The 22372-nt window shown below is 43.8% G+C and overlaps 1 protein-coding gene across 2 annotated transcripts; it reads right to left on the minus strand.

Annotated features, from left to right (window-relative positions):
- Window positions 1–22179, minus strand: smox (spermine oxidase). Of its 2 annotated transcripts, none has more exons than XM_084155594.1 (7): window positions 22086–22179; window positions 16377–16611; window positions 15026–15252; window positions 9024–9197; window positions 5652–6402; window positions 2878–3038; window positions 1–1359 (listed from the first exon to the last, which is right to left on the minus strand). In XM_084155594.1, the coding sequence occupies exons 2-7, from the start codon at window positions 16582–16584 to the stop codon at window positions 1210–1212; spliced, it is 1671 nt and encodes a 556-aa protein (XP_084011720.1). In that variant the 5' UTR covers window positions 16585–16611; window positions 22086–22179; the 3' UTR covers window positions 1–1209. The 2 variants fall into 2 exon arrangements, with proteins under 2 accessions (XP_084011720.1, XP_084011721.1); XM_084155595.1 differs by having other exon boundaries at window positions 803–1359; window positions 2794–3038; window positions 22086–22174.
- Between the last annotated feature and the right edge of the window lie 193 nt (window positions 22180–22372).

Raw genomic sequence — 22372 nt, forward strand, 5'->3', positions numbered from 1 at the left:
AGATATTACCGTTTTTAATGTCCCGTTGGTAGGATATTCTTGATCGGAGCTCATCCATTTTATTATCCAATGATTGTACGTTGGCTAATAGGACTGATGGTAGATTACCCATTCGCCGTCGGATCCTTACAAGGCACCCCGACCTACGTCCCCGATATCTCCGTCTCTTCTTCATGCGAATGACGGGGATTTGGGCCTTGTCGGGTGTCTGAAGTAAATCCTTTGCGTCCCAGAAAATCTTTGTCCAGTACGAGGTGAGTAATCGCTGTCCTAATATCCAAAAGCTCTTTTCGGTCATAAGAGACGGTGGCAGAAACATTATGTACAAAATAAGTTACAAATAATGCGAAAAAAACACACACAATAGCACAATTGGTTAGGAGCCCGTGAAACGTCAGCCATCTCCTCCGGCGCCATTGTTTGTGATCAGTCCTGTTGGAGGGAATTGAACCAGTTTTGTTGCATTGCATCCCTCAGGTCTAGTTCTGCTAACTGAGACAATATTTATTTGCAACGGTAACTACCTGATGTAGCATGCACAACAACACGTTGTTTCATTTCACACACAAGGAAAGAACAAACACACATAATAACACATCTGAGAGGTGTGAAGACTTGACTGAGGCTCCATTGCCATCTGCTACCTTGGCACAGTTACAGTGTGCCTCAGTGTCCTCGTCTATGATTGGTTGAGATAAGGAACACAGTGTCAATGTCTGCCAATGTCTGTCCTCGACTGGCACCGTCTGGGACACATTCAAAGGGTATTACATTTACAATTAAACATGACCATTTCTCACATTAATATACAAGTTTATTAATTCTTGCCATTATTTTTTGTTTGTTTTTCAATAACATGACATTAAATACAGAAGGCACTTACAAAAAACAGTTAAATTATAGACTTGTTATTATATAAACATTAACTTAATGTTTTTTTTGTTTTTTTAAACAGATTGATGAAGGACCAGAGATGACGGCACCCTTTGCAGCCTTTTTACAGTACATCTCATATAAGTGGTAAAATCTACCACGCTCTATATATCTACAATACAGTAAAAACAGTATTCATCATTATCATCGTTATAATTGTTAATGCCCCTACTATGCTTTTACATTTATAACGTAATCTAAAAAACTTAAAATATATCAAGCATAAAACACAAGTTGTTTATTTTTTATCACTAGTCAGTGGTTCATTTGTCATTTTTACATGTTAGGCTTTGTGGTTTCTTTGTGCAAGTCCTGGTACATCTCTGTAAGACGAGTGGCCTCTCTCTGTCCCGACAGCAATGCACCATGGGTAGTGGAATAGTATTTCCGGTGGGTGGCTTCCCCGGCAAATAACACCTGTAGAGGCTGAGAGGGTAAAGAGGAGAGGAGAGGAGAGGAGAGGAAGGGTGAGGAGAGAGGTTGGAAAAAGGAGAGGATAGAGAAGAGATATGACATACAGAAGAATAGAATAGAGAAGGAGATAGGGTGGATAGAGTAGAGGGCAGAGATAGAGAAGAGATATGACATACAGAAGAATAGAATAGAGAAGGAGATAGGGTGGATAGAGTAGAGGGCAGAGATAGAGAAGAGAGGAGGGGGCGAGAAAAAAAAAGACAAGATCTAAACAAACCAGTGAACGTCGGCATGACCCAACATATGGTATGTGTACTCTATTACTGCCTCCGAGCCATGGGCTGCATCCCAAATGGCCCCCTATACTCTACATAGCGCACTACCTTTGACGAGAGCCCTATGGACCCTGGGCAAAAGTAATGCACTATATAGGGAATTTTGAGCCATTTTGATGCAGGCATGGGGAGCTATTTTATCATATCTGTCTATATGTAAGAAGGCTGCTTGTGACGATCTGTCGCTCTTTTGACGGGAGGGGGATTTCTCTAAGGTCACGCTGCTCCTTTAACAGTCTTTAAGTGGCCACACACACACACACACACAGAAGACACGCACACACACACACACTAAGATAAGGACACATGCGTCAGGTTTCAGGGGCTACACTGCTGGCCAAGACCCATGATTCATAATCCATCCAACACTGTGACTGTCATGTCCCCTACTGCCTTATTAGGTGGCATAGTGATGACACAGGCACATTGACAACATGCTACGAGTACCTCTGGTGACTGTAAACAAGCATCACGCCTCCAGAGACCAATGAAAGTAAATACATTCTCATTACACTGTCATTAACATACTGTGCCACAAACACCACTTAGTCATTGGGGAAGGCTTTTCATCCTATAACCCACTGTGGTTGACACATTGCTCCTTACTTTTCACAGCACCTTAGCTAATCATCATGTTCATTAAGGAGAAAACATTTTGAAACTGAGTGAAACGGGGAGGTACTACCTGAACTTGTCCAATAAAAACGCTAGTTTTTCCATTCCATTGTACAATGTTTTGAAATGTCTTGCTACGGTGTGCCCTAATTAACACGACCCAGCTGATATACACTACATCCAGTCTGGGTTCAAATACATGCATATTTAAGTATGTGTTATTTAAATACTTATTTTCTGTTGGAGTATTTTCAAATAATGTGGCCAAATCAACTTCTTCTATTTGTATTTTCAAACAACTTCCTATAAATATACAAAACTATTTTCAAATAGCCTTAGGACCAAACAGACCTGGGTTAAAATGCATAGAGTATTTAAATATTTGTATACTTAAGAGTATTTTCAAATACAAGCCAATACTTTCCAAGTGTATTTCCAAATGCATTCCAACATTCAACTACTTGTATTTTCAAAGAAAAAAATGCAAAATACTTACTTTAAAATGTCTTTAAAAGTAATTGAAATACCCTAAATAGTATTTGAACCCAAGTCTGCATCCAGATCCAGATGCGGTTCTTACCGGAGCCTTGGTGCTCTTGGTGTAAGGCAGGGGCATGGCTAGCTTCTCCACATCACCCCCACTGGAGCCCACCCGGGTGAAGGAGTAGGAGCCCCGGATGTAAGGGTTACTACCCCACGACGAGCGCAGGATCCGCCTCGGCTTCGGAATGTTGGGGTTCCCTGAAGGAGGGAGAGAAAGAGGAAGAGAGAGGAATGGTGAGGTGGATGCTGAGGACGGTGAGGACAGTGAGGATGGTGAGTCCAATTTAACCCTTTGGATGGACACGGAAACATCAACATCCACACACCAACACACTCGCTCTCACACACAGGCACGCGCACGCGCACGCAAACGCGCAAACACACACACACACACACACACAGGAACACCCTCTCTTACAATTCCGCAGGTGGAAATAAGCCATTGAAATCTTCCTAAGGTAATGGCGATGCATGGTGAGTGATCCTCTACCAATCTCCCATAGGTGATCCTCCAACACATCCAATCCAATTCAATCTCCTGTATCGGTACTAATCAGCTATGGTCCCTCTCAGAGGCCAAACACACTAACACACACTCAGGCACACCCTCTCTTACAACTCTTCCGCAAGTGGAAATAAGCCATTGAAATCTTCCTAAGGTAATGGCGATGCATGGTGAATGATCCTCTACCAATCTCCCATAGGTGATCCTCCAACACATCCAATCCAATCCAATCTCCTGTATCGGTACTAATCAGCTATGGTCCCTCTCAGAGGCCAAACACACTAACACACACTCAGGCACACCCTCTCTTACAACTCTTCCGCAAGTGGAAATAAGCCATTGAAATCTTCCTAAGGTAATGGCGATGCATGGTGAATGATCCTCTACCAATCTCCCATAGGTGATCCTCCAACACATCCAATCCAATCCAATCTCCTGTATCGGTACTAATCAGCTATGGTCCCTCTCAGAGGCCATACACACTCTCACACACACTCTAGTCTAGCTGTAATGAATCTGCTTTGTAGGGGATTAAACCGCACTGACCTACATCAGGGGAGTGTGTCAGTGTGTGGGTTAATGAGTTTCCGTGAGGGTGTACTTCCTATGGAAGTAAACAGTGTGAGGGCAGGCAGCGAGTATTGCTCAGAGCGGAAGGCAGGGTTTATGATTTATTGTTTTAGTTGCCTTGGCTGTATAGGGAGGAGTAACTGTAAAGCCCCAGTGAGGTGTGTGTGTTTGTGTGTGTGTCCAGGAAAGCCTCTGACATCATCATTAAGTGATGGTAACCGGGGCGGAGACATATGATAAGCTTAGACCTGACTCTACTATGACCTATTTGTCAGCTAACTGGCTTGACCAGAGGATAACTTAGTCCTTGAAGGAGGACAACAGTCACTTACTGTCAGCCACAATACCGAGCTTTGTCCACCCATGAGATGGGATGCATCCCAAATGGAAACCTATTCCCTATATAGTGCACTACTTTTGAACAAGGCCCATAGGGCTCTGGTCAAAAGTAGTGCACTCTGTAGGGACTAGGGTGCCATTTGGGACGCAACCATAGATGGGTTAGCTGACAACGTCACGAAAAGCAATGTGCACGCTTTAATTGGGGCAGAAGTCTGTGAGTTGTTGTGATTGTAGATGGCCAAATGGCTAGCAACAATGACAAGAAACTGCCATGTGGGGAATAGTAAGTGGCTAATTTCAGCTAGTTTCATCTTGTTCTTGATACCATGTCTTGTTTTGAGGTGTTTGACTGATTTCATGCCAATGCTAATATGGCTACAATTCGCTAGCTAACCAAGAACTGTAACGATGTATTTGAGACAAGTTCTCATTGTGCAAATGTATTTGTTTTCAATAAACTTTGGAGACAAAATATAGATTACGTTGTCAACATTCTAAGCTAACCCTGTCTGTTTTGCCCCATAGTTGCTCAAGCGTCGGTTTTGTAGCTCAACAACCAACCCGTCTATAGTGTAATGGTGACCCTGTCAAAAGCCTTTTATGTGAATGCCTTCTTAGATCTCTTAACCTATTTTCTCTGTCAATATGAAAAAGACTGAAGCCATACAGAGCCACAAGGCTAATCTCTATCAATAGTCATAATTTTCTTCATGGTGTAGGGCAGCCCAAGGAAAAGTGTGCGTTTGTCTTGTCTACACTCTCATTTACAGTGTTTTCCAGGGAACGTAACCTTAATATGGCCTTAATGTAAGAGAGCAATTTTTCCCGTCTCATGTAGACCTGTCGAATCGAACAATTTATTTTCTGTCAGGTTTTCTCTTAAAAAATACCCATGAGTCTCAGTTGTTATGGGGTGTACATGTATTCAACACCACCACTCTGCCAGACATCTATGTGACTCATTCAGCATCAGCCCCCAAAACCCCCTTCTGTGAAAGGCCATATACCTCAAGGCTCGGAATTATGTCACATGATGATGTCATTTCCTGTTTCTAATGTATAACTAGAGGCCCACTAGGGCTGAATAAGTGGAATTATTCTTCAATGGGTCACCGTGACTCACTGGGAGCACAGTGGCGATGCACTCATTCAGCCCTCAAGGTTACAGTGTACTCGTAACAGTGTGTGTGTGTGTGTGTAACAGTATTCCTGCCCTATACTGATGAGTTGAAGCGCAGAGCTTGATTCATACTCTGTGAGGTAATGCTGATGATGGCCTATCTCAGTGAGTTATTATTTAGGTCAGTGTTCCTCACTCCATCAAGAACACATGATTTGATTCATTAACTAAGACTTATAGTAGCTGAACTCTAGAGTGTTAGTGCTAGACTGACCTGTGAAGCGTCGCAGCAGCTTGGTGCAGGTCTCGGCCACCGTCTCGTCGTCGCAGCGCTCCATGAGCAGTGCCTCCTGACCACAGATCCAGCCGCTCAGCATGTAGCCGTAGCGCTCAGGTGGGTACAGCACGTCGAACGAGCAGATCTTACGGTACCACAGCTCCTCGGGGTAGACCGGCTGCTCCAGCTGCGCCTCGTCCTCCCACACAAACTGGATGCTGTTGCACTCTGGGCTCCAGAAGGGATCGGCGAACTCCAGGAAAATCTTGTCAGTTGTGCTGATGCCGAGCTTCTCGATGGCGAGGACTTTGTCCTCGGGCAGCGAGGGTGAGAAGAGCGCCTCATGGCGGTTCTTGAGGACGCCGAGCGAGGCGGTGACGATCACGTGGTCGGCGGGGAGCGACTCGAGGTCCTCGCACTCTACACTGATGGGGTACGCGTGACCCGGATTGGGGTTGGGCTCACCATGGCAACGTCGGTCGTCGTTATGGTCGCCGTCATCGTGCCGATTGTTGTTGTCGCCGTGTGCGATCTCCTCCTGTTGCTGGGCGGAGTAGTTCCAGTGGACGCGGCGGACGGGTTTCCCCAGACGTATCATGCGGGACGGAATGTCCTGCGCCAATAGGTCCACGATCTTCATGAAGCCGCCCGGGATGACGTGGTGTGCCCCGGGGATCTCCGTCCACTCACCGAACTCACTCAGCGAGACCTCGTCCATGCTGGGGGACGAGCTCTCACAACTCTCCACCTGGGGGACAACACACAAACAAACAAAGTCAGTTTGACTCAGATCAAATTGAGCCCCTTTATGAGCAAAAGTATATTTATGAGCTGCTCTCACAACTCTCCACCTCTTTCGATCAATCAATCAATTAACTCATCAATCAATGAATCAGTCAAATGTATTTAAGCTCTTTTTAATAACCCAGCCTAGAAGCCCACAGAGCAAGCAGCAGAACAGTGGAAAAAATCTTCAGATGGAAGAAACCTAAAAAGGAACCAGACGCTGGCTGTACTATGTAGAAACACAGACAAACAAGTCTGTTCAGTTCTGGTCAAATGTATCTCCTCTATCTTGGTCTATCTACTTTGTTCAAGTAGATTTTTTTTTCTGTTACTCTTTGATTGGCTAATACGCCTTATTGAATTGAGGCAAAATTAACCTCCTCTATCAAAGTGCTACTTAGTCCTAGTTGAATTACCTATTTATTGGCCATTACGTCTTATTCAACTTTCGTGGGGTTATCGTTTTTTGGCTCAAGTCTATGAACCCAATAGTTTGTTTACCTAACTAGAGCGACATTACGGATGTCATCTGCATCTGTGTCTCTGTAGCCTCAACAATAGAGCCTAATGTTTCCCTGAGGAAAAGTCTTAATCATGGCCTTGGCTGCCACTAAAGGAAACTTTGGACATCAGGGGATGCATCCCAAGTGGCACATTATTCCCTAGATAGTGCATAGGGTTTTGGTCAATGGTAGTGCACTACATTGGTAATATGGTGCCATTTGGGATGTAGCCCTAATAATTGAGTGCCGGCGGACCAGGAAATGAATTGAATAAATATACAAACATAATAAGGCTTGTAATAGCTACATTTTCTGAGGTAAATTGTTGTTGTCGTCCTTATCTTCCTCTTCCCTGGATGCCCTGCTGTACCCTGGACGCATAATAAAGGGCGTCCATTTTGTTGTCCGCTATGTTTCTATTTCATTAGCAAACTGACCTTGAAGTGATCAACACTAATTGGAATCCAATGAGTCATTGGGTATAATTACAAGGAGCAAGGATCACAGATGGAGCAATAACATTAACAAGCTAATGAAGCTATAGCTAACAGCAATGCTAACATTAGCATTTGGGATGTTAGTCAGAGTTTTACACCTGATTTCCTGACCTGCTTGTTCAGTTGAGTCATAAAGCATGCCGTAAACTCTTGTATTGTGTGAGACTTGTGTGAGAGTGCAAGTCTAAACATAGCAGGAGCATCACATGCGTTACTTCCGTCATTTATCTGCGTAAAAAGAACTGGTTTGAACCAGAACTGAGCGAGAGGCCATAGAGGTGCACCAATTCTCTCCAGAGATGAGTGAATCAGTATACAGCACTGTAGATTTAATATGGAAAAAAAGAAAGTAATGTCTTCCGTGACGATTTTTACATTTACATTTACATTTTAGTCATTTAGCAGACGCTCTTATCCAGAGCGACTTACAGTTAGTGAGTGCATACATTATTTTTTATACTGGTCCCCCGTGGGAATCAAACCCACAACCCTGGCGTTGCAAATGCCATGCTCTACCAACTGAGCTACACCCCTGCCGGCCATTCCCTCCCCTACCCTGGACGACGCTGGGCCAATTGTGCGCCGCCCCATGGGTCTCCCGGTCGCGGCCGGTTACGACAGAGCCTGGATTCGAACCAGGATCTCTAGTGGCACAGCTAGCACTGCGCTGCAGTGCCTTAGACCACTGCGCCACTCGGGGACTTATTGGTTTTCTGGAACACATAGCGCAAACTTACATGGCACCCTATTTCCTTTATAGTGCACTACTTTTGACCATAGCGAATAGGGCTCTGGTCAAAAGTTGTGCACTATGTAGGGAATAGGGTGCCATTTGGGACGCAGTCAGGGTTTGTCTGGGTGCCAGTCTGTTTCCATTCTGGTTCTACACTGGACAACCCAGAGTTTCATTGGTATAGACAGGCACTATTAAGGATCTATGGTAGGCTACCACAAAGTAGCCGAAAGGCGTCCACCTATTCCGTAGCCTCACATGTGTGTGGGTGATGTGATTCTGCCAAGGTATGAGAGTGTTGTAACCATATAATTGTGTGCAATAACCTCTTAACCGCTAGGATACCTGCCACCCTTTACACTTAGAAAAACAGTAGCTATCTAGAACCTAAAAGGGTTTTTCAGCTGTCCCCATAGGAGAACCCTTTGAAGAACCCTTTTTGGTTCCAGGTAGAACCCTTTTGGTTCCAAGTAGAACCCTTTTGGGTTCCATGTAAAACCCTTTCCACAGAGGAAAAGTGTTGTCCCTAAAACCAAAAAGGGTGCTCCTATGGGGACAGCTGAAGAACTCTTTTGGAACCCTTTTTTCTAAGAGTTTAGCCTAAACATCCTTATAAGCACCAAGTGTGCTTGATAAATAGTGAAAAATCAGCAAAAAAGCAATAATGGCATCCCTAGAAGGAAACCATTACTTGCTCTAGCTTATTGGATTTGCATAATGTTTGCGTAGACTTATCACTGCATTCCAACCATAAACTAGAGCTCTAGTATATTTTATAGCCTCTCAGAAGGACCCCCCCCCCCTCACACACACACACACACACCCCTACCCACCCTCCACACACACACACCTTGAGGTACTGCTGAAGCATGGACAGCTTGAGTCTCTTGGTGCTCTCCGAGTCGTCGGGGTCCAGCGTGATCTTTTTGCGCACCACGTCCCTCGTGAACACCCCAACGCTGTTCTGGCTTTCAGCACACACAGGCTTCCCATTCTGGAAAAACTCCTGAGTCAGCTCGTACACCTGGGGGGGCAGGGGTAGGGGGGATTGGCAAGACGGGAGAGAAATTTGAGTTTTACGGCTATGGTATAAGCAGTAATGAATGTGCAGAGGGTTTGCATCCTAAATGGCACCCTATTCCCTTTATAGTGCACTACTTTTGACCATGGCGAATAGGGCTCTGGTCAAAAGTAGTGCACTATATTGGGAATAGGGTGCCATTTGGGATGCAACCAGGGTTTGTCTGGGTGCAAGTCTGTTTCCATGCTGGTTCTACACTGGACAACCCAGAGTTTCATTGGTATAGACAGGCAGTGTTTTGCTAGTACCTTGTCCAACAGCCAAGCGATCTAAAATAGCATAGAGTGTACCTGCTACTGTGGCTATAACGGTGTCTGAACATTCAGAATCTACTGGGGTGCTTCTAAAACTTTAAAGGGGCAATCTGTGAAGTGATCGCTTTGTTGTTGTTGTTTGAATCACAAATGTGCCCTTTAAAAGGGCGCAGCCAGGTGAGAATTTATGACATCCTTTAACACCTTGGCATGGCTGCATGGGAGGGTGGAACTTAGTACATTATTCAACAACGAATCGTTTTTAATATTTCAACACTTTCTTCCGAGGTCCGTGACGTCTACAGTACAGGATACATAGCGACATGCATGACAGAGCTTTTTTATCCAAAGCACACACCTCTTTTAGAAGGAACTGCCCACTCATTGTACAATAGGGGGAGTATCATTGTGTAGGTGGTCATACAGTGAAGCGGGTAGCACTATTTCCATGGAATTTACTAGGAAATTATGTTGTTTTAATTAATACTTTTTGGTACTTAGTTCCAATAATTCAACACAATTGGTTATGACCTGGTAACAAATGGTGCCTGTTTTAAAAACAAACAAGTAATTCAAAGATTATTACTGTGCACCATTTCACATGTAATGTCTCAGTAAATACCTGGGATGATGCCAAATGGCACCCTATTCCATGTTTAGTGCACTACTTTACATAGTGCTCTGGTCAAAAGTAGTGCAGTATAGGGAATATGGTGCCATTTGGGACGCAGCCCTAGCCTTTTCTGTGCCGTAAAATAAATGCAACCGTGAAGGTGTCTTATTTAATGAAGTGAAACGGTGAGCTGAACAAAGAGGCAGGAGGGAATTGGAGCCGAGCCGTCAGTCAGTCACGAGACTGGTGATCACCCGGGGGCCACTCCTAGGGAGTGCCGGGTTACAACAGGTAGACACCACTGGCACTGGGAAATAAGATCTATGGTAGGCTACCACAAAGTAGCCAAAAGGCGTCCACCTATTCAGTAGCCTTTACTTGTGTGTGGATTTTCTGCCCACGTATGAGGTTGATGGGGGTAGACTACCACAGAATGATATCTTTGGATGATACAGCACCAAACCTATGTGGCATGAGCAATGTCATGCCTTGCCTTGAAGCCAAAGGCATCCACCTATTCCGTAGCCTCACATGTGTGTAGGTGATGTGATTCTGCCAAGGTATGAGAGTGTTGTAACCACATAATTGTGTGCAATAATAATAATAATAATAATAATAATAATAATAATAAGGTGTTTATATAGCGCTTTTCAAGGACCCAAAGTCACGGTCGATACAGTATAAAGACATATGTGTCATGTAGGGATGTGAACATTTAAACGTTAAAAGTTTAAACAAAATTGGGATCCATAACGTAAACTATGAAACAGAAATCATGTGTTGGAAACGCGGTAACAGCTTATTTTTATAACGACAAAAATAATAATAATACCCCAACCACCAAGACGCATGGTCAGCAAGACCAAATGAAAACATGTCATTTTAGTCATTTAGCAGACACTCTTATCCAGAGCAATTAGGGTTACGTTTCTTGCTCAAGGGCACATCGACAGATTTTTCACCTAGTCAGCTCAGGGATTCCAACCAGCAACCTCTCAGTTACTGGCCCAACCTATTAACCGCTAGGCTACCTGCCGCCCTTTACACTTAGAAAAATTGTGGCTATCTAGAACCTAAAAGGGTTTTTCAGCTGTCCCCATAGGAGAACCCTTTGAAGAACCCTTTTTGGTTCCAGGTAGAACCCTTTTGGTTCCAGGTAGAACCTTTTTGGGTTCCATGTAAAACCCTTTCCACAGAGGAAAAGTGTTGTCCCTAGAACCAAAAAGGGTGCTCCTATGGGGACAGCTGAAGAACTCTTTTGGAACCCTTTTTTCTAAGAGTTTAGCCTAAACATCCTTATAAGCGCCAAGTGTGCTTGATAAATAGTGAAAATCAGCAATAAAGCAATAATGGCATTATAATTAATATAAGTGTCGATATGACAGCAGTAAAAAATAGTCAATTATTGTCAGGTCGTGCTTACATGGTGTGTGTCTTCACGCAATGGCATCAGTTGGAGCATGTCCATGTCACAAACAATGAAAGCTGGTGAGTGCGTTACTGATGTTTTTTGCTTGAGGGCCTGCTCTCTCAGTGATGACATTTTGTGATGATAACCGTCCCGTAGCATTGTCACTGGCTTGTTCTATCCAAACGGCGCCGTCCCTTCCTCTCTTCTGTCTCACCATTTGATTTGGTGGTGGCTCGGGCACCTGCTCAGTGCGCACCGTTCGGGCTTTTTTGCGCTTAGGCCTGACATGCCCTCCTAACACTGGTTATAGCTCCAGTTATGTTTGTGATATTAAGATTCTAACAACAGCAGTGTGGTATATAGACTTATTTAGGAAAAGTTAAGGATGGAGGGGGGCATGAGTAATAAAAATGGTTTTATTCATGAGCAGTCCAAATGACTGCTTTAGCTGTCCCAGAGTGAAGTTCACATTCTTTTCCCATGGAATCAGAATGGTTATGTTTATCATTGCTGCACTGAGTTACAGTGTAGCCACAAAGGTCGTGATAATATGACATGCTTTCAATTCCATAACCTTATCATCTTGTCTTCCCTACCTGATGGAACATTTTGCATACAAAGACCAGCCTTGTGTTCATTAGGCACCAAATGGAAGAAAACAGACTGAAACAGGGAGGGACTACCCGAAAAGCGAATTTTCAAATTCCTTTGCAAAACTTGAAAACGTTTTCCGTTGCGTGCCCTAATGAACCCGACCCAGGATGCAGCACACCTTTGTTGATCATATAAAATAGCCTCCGGTTGAAATGTGATCATCAAGAAACACATTTTCAAAGACAAATAATTGTAAAGCTATTTCTTGTCCATTGCCTCACACTCATGAAACACTAGATCTAAACAGACAGGATTTCTATGTACCTCAAATCCTGATGTGAAACAAAACAACAAGTCAACCTCATTATGCTAATCCTACTGCTTAGTTAATTATGCTGATTTCCAGGCAGAGGTACGGTGGGGATTAGCGCAATTGTAATGATACATGGTGGGGATAAGCGTTTAGCGCTGCTGTAATGATGCACGGTGGGGGTTAGCCTAACGCATAGCGTAGCTCTGCTGTGTTGATGCTGCTGCTACACTGCAAAGTGATTGGCATCTTGGAAATTGCTCATACAAGGGAATACAGCATAGAGGTACACAGACTGACACACATGCAATCAGGATAGAAGCATTGTTCACACTGTATGTTGCAGCTCCCTAATTATTACCGAAGATGGTTTAGTATGAAGATATGTAGAAACTGCTTCTCCAATAGAAATCCTCAATCACGCTTCTAGGCGATGTCATGGAGACATTGGCTAGCTAAGCTCATGCGCAGAAACACGTTATCGGGTATAACGGTCATCTCATGCCGAACTGTGCATGTGCAGGCCGTCAAATCAAAGGCACTCCTTAGACATGAAGTGATTTTTGACGAAAATGAAAACGTGTCAGTTTGTCACTTTCACCATGTTGGAGTAATAACATGTACATTTTCTTGAAATCTAAAAGCACAACCTAGATTCGAGCCAATAAGTAACTGAACAACTAGGGAAGTGTGTAGAAAGCGTCCCCCTTTCCTCTGCACCGTGTCTAATTACACTGATCTGAATGGTAGTGGGGGGAAGCTAATGTTGCGTGAATAACACAACGCTCTGAGGTAGCTAAACAGGGCATGACACGCTTCACTGTACCACAGTAAACAGATTGTGTGTGTGTGTGTGTGTGTGTGTGTGTGTGTGTGTGTGTGCGTGTGTGTGTGCATAAGTTTCCCCGCACACCTGTACTATACACACCTGTGCAAACACTATCAGTCAAAAGTTTGGACACACCTACTAATTGAAGGTTTTTTCTTTATTTTTACTACGATTTACATTGTAGAATAATAGTGAAGACATCAAAACTATGAAATAACACATATGGAATCATGTAGTAACCAAAAAAGTGTTAAACAAATCAAAATATATTTTATATTTGATATTCTTCAAATAGCCACCCTTTGCCTTGGTGACAGCTTTGCACACTCTTGGCATTCTCTCAACCAGCTTCATGAGGAAGTCACCTGGAATGCATTTCAATTAACAGGTGTGCCTTCTTAAAAAGTTAATGCGTTTGAGCCAATAAGTTGTGTTGTGATAAGGTAGGGGGGGGTATACAGAAGATAGCCCTATTTGGTAAAATACCAAGTCCATATTATGGCAAGAACAGCTCAAATGAGCAAAAAGAAACGGCAGTCCATCATTACTTTAAGACATGAAGGTCAGTCAATACGGAAAATGTCAAGAACTTTGAAAGTTTCTTCTAGTGCAGTCGCAAAAACCACCAAGCGCTATGTTGAAACTGACTCTCATGAGGACCGCCACAGGAATGGAAGACCCAGAGTTACCTCTGATGCAGAGGATAAGTTCATTCGAGTTACCAGCCTCAGAAATTGCAGCCCAAATAAATGCTTCACAGAGTTCAAGTCACAGACACATCTCAACATCAACTGTTCAGAGGGAACTGTGTGAATCAGTCCTTCACAATCGAATTGCTGCAAAGAATCCACTACTAAAGGACACCAATAAGAAGAAGAGACCTGCTTGGGCCAAGAAACATGAGCAATGGACATTAGACCGGCGGAAATTTGTCCTTTGGTCTGGAGTCCAAATTGGAGATTTTTGTTTCTAACCGCCTTGTCTTTGTGAGACGCGGCGTGGGTGAACGGATGATCTCCGCATGTGTAGTTCCCACCGTAAAGCATGGAGGAGCAGGTGTTATGGTGTGGGGGTGCTTTGCTGGTGACACTGTGTGATTTATTTAGAATTCAAGGCACACTCAACCAGCATGGCTACCACAGCATTCTGCAGCGATACGCCATCCCATCTGGTTTGGGCTTAGTGGGACCATCATTTGTTTTCAACAGGACAATGACCCAACACACCTCCAAGAAGGAGAGTGATGGAGTGCTGCATCAGATGACCTGGCCTCCACAATCCCCCGACCTCAACCCAATTGAGATGGTTTGGGATGAGTCGGACGGCAGAGTGATGGAAAACAAGTGCTCAGCATATGTGGGAACTCCTTCAAGACTGTTGGAAAAGCATTGCAGGTGAAGCTGGTTGAGAGAATGCCAACAGTGTGCAAATATGTCATCAAGGCAAAGGGTGGCTATTTGAAGAATCTCAAATATAAAATATATTTTGATTTTTTTAACACTTTTTTGGTTACTACATGATTCCATATGTGTTATTTCATAATTTTGATGTCTTCACTTTTATTCTACAATGTAGAAAATAGTAAAAATAAAGAAAAACTCTTGAATGAGTAAGTGCGTCCAAACTTTTGACTGGTACTGTATGTGCCACTGTGTACGTACAGTATCTACATTCAGTCATGGGTGGCTCCCTTCATGTGCACATATCAGTGGTAATCTGGACACACACATCACACCTCCCATACACCTCTCTCCCCTCACCTCATTGTAGAGGTCACTGAACTCCTCGACCAGGTCCTTGGGGATCCTGGTACCGCTGTTGGTCTGGTAGTGGGCCACACCGTTCTTGGTGTACAGGCTGATGCGGCCCACGCTGCGCTCGCCGTCCGTGGTGTGCTCCAGCAGCCCGTTGTCATCCGCCAGGTGGTACACCGGGTTCCCGTTTGCGCCATGGATCCAGGTGGCTCCGAGCTCCAAAGTTGTTTGTCCTGGAATAAATGGAGAAGAATGTAGTCCTCTCTGTAGCGCAGTTGGTAGAGCATGGCGCTTGCAATGCTAGGATAGTGGGTTCGATTCCCGGGACCATACATACAAAGTGTATGCTTCATATAAAAGCATCTGCTAAATGGCATATAAATATATAATAGACTTAGTTTCTGTCCCAATACCCAAACTTGTGCACTCTGTAGTATTAAGTAATGTATTGGCCATGCAAGTAGTGTGCTAGTGTGGCTATTGGGACAGGCCTAGGTTCTGGTCAAAAGTAGTAGGAAATAACGTGCCATGTCAGATGCACCTTTGGGGTTACACTTACACAAACTTTGTTTACTCCCCCCAAGAACTTGATTATTTGGGAGTAAGTTGAATGGAATGGAACTTGAATTCAATGAAATAAGCAGAGAAATTAGAACAGGAAGTTGTTTTAATTTAATGGAAGTGAAAGGAACTGCAGTTAGAGGGAGTCAATTCAATGAATGTGACTCTGCAGCCTACTGGACATCTTGAGGATGCTACAACCACCTACTGGAGAGATACTTCTTATTGAAATGGCTTCGTTGAGAATAGGGATGAATCTCTTCTTTTTTTAAATATTGAATTGAAGCCATGTGTGGCAATGGGAGTAATCTTCTAACTTGTTCAGCTCAAAGGGGATTTCGCAGGACTAACCACACATCCATCCGAGAGATAAGAGACAAATTCCCCAATCACGTTTCACATTTTGAATTGGGAAAGCTTTATTGGGCTTTCCAAAGCACACAGTCTGATCCAGTGTTATTTTGGGAAGGCTTTTAGCATTAGCGCTGATAGCGTAGCCCCATAGAGAATAGACGGTGGCACTTTTTGACAGCTAGATGTGAGTGCGAGGGAAACAACCTGATGATTACACACTCACACAGACATGTCGAATGTCTCAGTGAGTGAGGTTTGGAGCTTTCAGCTTACAGAAAATGTAAACAAGGATTTGGGAACTATTTAAGAAACAAACACCCATCGGTTACAAGAGTCATAACCCATTAAATTCCAGGGTCTGGTTTAGAGTAATTTCCTCCATGTATTGTTTCTCACTCACCCTTTGTTTGTACTGTATAAGGTTCATAGCATCATTTCTTACCGTGCTGAATACTTTGAACTCTTCCTCCGATGCGGTCTGACGCCTCTAGGACTGTGACATCGGTGAAGCCGCTTTCCAGGAGGCTCTTGGTAGCTGCGAGACCGGCCAAGCCCGCGCCGATCACTACTATTCGAGGCTGTCGACGAGTGCGTAGGTCTCTACTAAGGGGGTCATCAGTGCTGTCTGAAGATATTTCACAACTTTGCATGCCGTCCAAGCTCCTCTTCTAGGGGGTCTGAGGGAGAAACAGAGAAGCCATTAGTTAAAAACAATGCGAGCCTTTGGTGGTCTAGCTGTCTAAAGCGCTGACTTTGGAACGCGTACCGCTGCCAGCATGGGTTCGAATCTGACTCATTGCGCTCTCATTCTTCCTTTCTCACTATCCTGTCCAATAAACATCAAATGAATGGGACTGCACACAAAAAACAAAGCAAGTCAGTTTCCCTCAGGCAAGATGAGGACTGAAAGTATCTTTTCACACAGGGGGAGATACAGTAGCATCATTGCGTATCAGTGGATACTCCATTGAGTGTTTTCAGTTCAAAGTAAAGGCCTCCGTACAAACACAATACAGTACACAAACACTCTTTCAGATCAAATACCCGTTATGACATCAATCCATTCTGGAAATAGAATTTCATCACGCTTTCCTAAGTATGCATACTTTGAGTGTGAAAGGGGAACAGGTTCATCACGTTATTAAAACAGTCACTATTTCAAAAATGTATTTGTGGCCTAGTGTGGTCTGGCTGTCTAAGCCACTGTCTCTGAAAAACATACCTATCCTAGACCTTTCTATCTATCCTAGACCTTATTTAAACACCTTACCGTTGCATGGCTAACATGTAGCTGTGCTATGTAGTGGGGGCTTATTATATTAACGTATAGACAACTGTGTCTGAGGAAACAAATGCAAAAGGGAGCATATTTAAAGCACATCTCGCTGATCACATTATACTAATCTAGTATCGTCTCAAAACGAAACGCTGAGCAACACCAAATGAACGAGGCCCATGCGAGTCCTTAATTGACTGTTTGGGGGCGACCAGGCATCGCGGGGTTGAAATGTTGAGGTGAAATGAAACAAAATGTGTTTCCTTTTCTCACGGACTTCCTTCCACCTCTCTCATTGAAGTAGTGTTTGTATATGCAAGTGGGCTGAAGTGCTGTACCAAGGCACCTTGCCAAATGGAAAATAAGCACATTTGACAGAAAGCAGGCAGCGGAAGAAAGGACACAGGAGGAGAAGAGAGAGAAAGAGAGGAAGGGGGAGATGGTAAGAGTCTGATGGAAAGAAAAAAGGGGAAAAGCAAGACAAAGAGAAAAAGTGAGGAAGAGGAAGAGGGGATGGAGGGATCAAGGAGGGAAATGCATTATGAAGCAGACTAAACAGAGCAGTACCGTGTTCCATTTTCCTAATCTTTCCATCCCTGAGTGCACCCCCTACCCCCTCCTCTGAGAGGTAAGACCATATGCTACCTCCAGTTCTTAGATGTGACGCACTCCCCTCTCCCCCACAAAACATCCCCGCTCTGTCACCATGGCAACGCTGCTGCACATGGCAATGCTGCGGTTCCATACTGAGAAACGTCTCGCACACACAAGAAAAAGGTGGTTTCTCCCGGACCAGGGTCAAATGGTCAAACCGGTTCAGTGAATCCATTACCCCATCTATTTAGAACTACAGCTGCGTCTGGAGCATGCTGCTCATCTGAGCTCCCCAAAGGTTAGCTGTTTCAAATGACACCATATTGGTACAAAAAGTACAAGAGGACGCAGCTAAAACAACAAACCAATTTGAGTACACTTACTACCACCCAGACCAAAATGTGGATTATAAACTGGGTGGTTTCAGCCCTGAATGCTGATTGGCTGAAAGCCTTGGTATATCAAACAGTATATAACGGGTATGACAAAAACATTTTTTATTGCTTTAATTACGTTCGTAACCAGTTTATAATAGCAATAAGGCACCTCTGGTGTTTGTGGTCCAATATACCACAGCTAAGGGCTGTATCCAGGCACTCCGCGTTGCCATGGTATAATGGCCATATACCACACCCCCTCGGGCCTTATTGCTTAATTATATCACATGCTGTGTAGAGACTATGGGAACATACTGTCTCTTCACACTATGTGCCGTGGGCAAGACGTCTCTTCGAAACCGGTTTCAAACTAGCTGTGTGTAATAAGGCTTGAATACAGTGGCTGTGTTTACACAAGCAGCCCAATTCTGATCTTTTTTTCACTAATTGGTCTTTTGACTTATCAGATCAGCTCTGAAAAAGATCTGATGTAAAAAGATCAGATGTGATTGGTCAAAAGACCAATTAGTGGAAAAAAATATCAGAATTGGGCTGCCTATGTAAACGCAGCCGAAATATCTCAGGAAAGTTAGACACCAACATTTCAGGCACCAACTGCAGTGTGGATCATATTCAAAATGCTGTACAGACTATGGGAACTAACATAGTTCACAGTATGTCGCAGAAAGGTTAGATACATTTCAAACACAAGCTGCAGTGATTGCAACACTAGAAGTTCAGAACCTTCTTCCCAGCTGTGTTCACCTTTAACCTCACAGCTGTCTGCATCACAAGACTGAGAGTGTTGAGTAGTGAGAAATTATAATAGTAGCGGCTGAGAAGGAAGCAAAACATGTCTGGACAAGTCCTAGCTGGCTAGACCTTTCAATGAGTCTGTGTGCATCCCAAATGGCACTGTATTACCTTTATAGTGCACTACATAGGGAAAAGGGTTCCATTTTGGATGTATCCACTTTCTGCATCTGTTTCGTAGCCCTTTTCAAAGGTCAAAAGTAGTGTAATATATAGGGAATAGGGTGTCATTTGGGATGTATTCTCTGTCTGCATCTATTTCTTCACATTAATTTGTCGGTGATGCCTTTACTGGACTCAATAAACTCTATCAACAAAGTTGTGGTATTTGTCACAGCTGACGAAGGCAGTTAACCTCCAACAACAACTGCTCCCCTGGGTGCTGTGGATGTTGATTAAGGCATCCCCCCGCACCTCTCTGATTCAGAGTGGTTAAATACAGAAGACACATTTCGGTTGAATGCATTCAGTGTGCAACTGACTAGGTATCCCCTTTACCAGAGGCTAGAAGGGCCTGTGACTATGTAATAAATGGGACACAGAGGGTCCCAAATAGCACCCAATTAGTGCACTAGTTAGGGCCCTGGTCAAAAGTAGTGCACTATATTGGGAATAGTGTGCCATTTGGGAAAAACTGTTAGTGGGCCCCAGATTCCTTCAGTGATTCTGAAGGAAGATTGCCTTTCTTTCTGATTGAAATAACAGAAAAGCCTGCTCATGATATATGCTTCTCCAAAGCTTTATTCCTACATCCACATTTACATGTGAAGCGATTTGTATGCAAGCACTACTATAAATCACTGGGTAAAATGGCATAACACGCACTCAGCCTTACTTTCTGAATCACATGAGAGTAAAAAGGTATTGAACGTCCCAGAACTGTGCATTTACAGTGTTGCATATACAGTAACGCTGCCTACTGTAGTACTATTATAGTAATACTATGGTTTTACTACAGAACAGTTGTAAGATTTGCAGAGAGAGGATCACAGAATGGGGTTGGTGTTTCCCAGGTCACATACACTCTCTGTCACACACACGCGTGCATGTACACACACACACACACACACACACACATATATCTCTCTCCCTCCTTGGACCTAGACTTAGAGCCGCTGTGATTCCATTATCGCTGGCTGGTTAACGCACTCACCACGTCACCACTCCTCTCACACCCATCATGCCGCAGCATGCAGATTAAGGTTGGGCTGGACCTGGGGTGGGGAACTCTACAACGTGTAACCTACAAACGAGCAACCTAGCCTACATTTGACTGACGTCGCTCGAGGTCGCTCTTTCCAGGGGCAGGCCAGGGCATAAAAGGAACTGTAAGGTTAAAAAGAAGTCAGCATGTCATTTGTTGAGTTGTAAGGCAACCCCCACCCTTTTCCTTCCCAAATAACGGCCTTCCTAAAGCATACACACTCCCTTCCTCCATCCATCTCCTCCCCGTCTGCACTTCAGTCCACTCCACAGCTGCTTTCATGCCATATCCGACAACCTGGCCTGGATCAAACCCCTAGTATGCACTACAGTGCTCGCTAGCGTGGCAACATGACGTCTCACTTCCTCAAGACCTCAGACATCAAAAAGGACAAGAGCGCTCTAGCCTTGGGGGCCCGGGCCCCGTGCCAGACAGGCCTCAGAAATTCCACACCTCTCACCCAGCTCCGGTGTTCCAGAGCTGGGATAGTAGGGCTAGGGGACGGCCCCTGGCTGGCAGTGCTATAGCTGATGCTTGGGTGTCATCCATCCTGGAGCTGTATAAACAGGAGTGCGGTGCCCCTAGGACTAGAGTGGTAATGCCAAAGGTAAGCAGAAGTTAAAAGGGTACTACCCACCAGGAGAACAGGTTACAATGGGCTCCTTCACAGCGGTATTCATTAGTGCAGACCATACCAAAACGTTTTGCAACCGAAAAAAAAATGTGTGTTTCTTATTGGACAAATTCAGATTAGTCCCTCCCTATTTCAGTCTGTTTTCTTACGTTTGGTGCCTAGTGAATAAGACCCAGGTTGCAATAAACTCATTCACAAGCAAAAAGGGCAGGGACAGGAAGGGAGATTATCAAATCAGGTGGTGCACAATGGACAGTAGTGCCTTTTGAAAAGGTTGAAAACAAAGAGCGATGATTCAGAATGGCGAAGATATGTGGATACCCCTGACAGCATTGAGTCCAGACAGATCATATTCTTTACCTTACGTAACGATAAGCATTGACTTATTTCCTAGAACAAGGGTACTACACCTTCAGGCAATGTGCATATGCTGGTAATTATTAATGCATAAACTAGAGGAATTTCGCAAGAACAGCTGTAATGATTTTTTTCTTATTCATTGGGTTACAGATAAGGGGCTGGGATGTAATCAAATTACATTAACATTGTAAAACAAGTCAATTGAATTCAATTATATGCCGTTCCATTCATATTCTATTCTATTCATAATAATTAAGAGAGGGATAAATAATACAGGCAACAGAGACAGAAAGAGAGACTAAATGTAATTGAAGTTATCTCAAGTTTCTTTTGCTGACCACAGAGAAAGTAGCGTTGAGTTCCAGACAGGAAACCCACGGCTGTGTACATCTCATCCTCTGCCACGTAATAGTCAAAGTGGCAACACAGACCACCAGACCACAGCTTGATACAAAGAAGAACGACTAGTTATTTTTCTGTCAGATATCCTGATTCACTGTAAACATTCAATGGGGAGAAATTTTAAATACAATAGAATACACATTTTACACAGAATGAAACTTAGGCTATGGCAATAATGTTTTGAATATCCAACTGCATCATTTTACAAAGCGATGTAAACAATCGAATTAGGATAATTTGCTTTATATTTTATTGGCTACCTATTTTTTTTGTAGCCTAATACAGCGGCACATAATTCAACATTAGGCATAAATACACTTCGCCTACAACATGTACACACCGTAGCCTACTGACAGCTGCAGCTCAGCTGTTTACTTCTTTGCTATCCACAATGTTGATTAATATTATAACCATGACTGGACTGCAACGAATGGCGTTTTACATTTTTAACCTTCTAGGAAACAAGCTTGATTTCAGGAGGCGCTCATTACCTGACTCCGATAGTCTTCAGTTTTAAACGTGAGAATTCTCCTCTTTCCTTTGTGTTTTCGTCGTACCCGGCTCCGCTTGGTATTTATATGTGCCTTGAAACCAGAAGCAGCCAGTTCCCTGTTGCGGCTGCTCCCCGCTTAAAGGAGAAGTGCAATCTAAAACGATTTTCCTTATTTTTTAAATGATATTTCCACACAATGAGATCGAAATTGAAGTTGACATTTACAATGGTTATGGTAAGGGTTAGGTAAGGGTTATGGCTAAGGTTAAGGTTATGGTTAGTGTA

This window comes from Coregonus lavaretus (genome assembly GCF_964263955.1).
Source record: "Coregonus lavaretus genome assembly, chromosome: 38".
NCBI classification, from domain to species: domain Eukaryota; kingdom Metazoa; phylum Chordata; class Actinopteri; order Salmoniformes; family Salmonidae; genus Coregonus; species Coregonus lavaretus.

What these genes read in the sequence shown, in the direction of transcription:
- smox (XM_084155594.1), bottom strand. Translation starts at nt 16,584, where the DNA reads ATGCAAAGTTGTGAAATATCTTCAGACAGCACTGATGACCCCCTTAGT. An exon ending in TGCTTCAGCAGTACCTCAAG is followed by an intron (nt 6,403 to 9,023) that starts GTGTGTGTGTGT and finishes GTTGTCCCCCAG; the next exon opens with GTGGAGAGTTGTGAGAGCTC. An exon ending in CCAAGAGCACCAAGGCTCCG is followed by an intron (nt 1,360 to 2,877) that starts GTAAGAACCGCA and finishes TTACCCTCTCAG; the next exon opens with CCTCTACAGGTGTTATTTGC.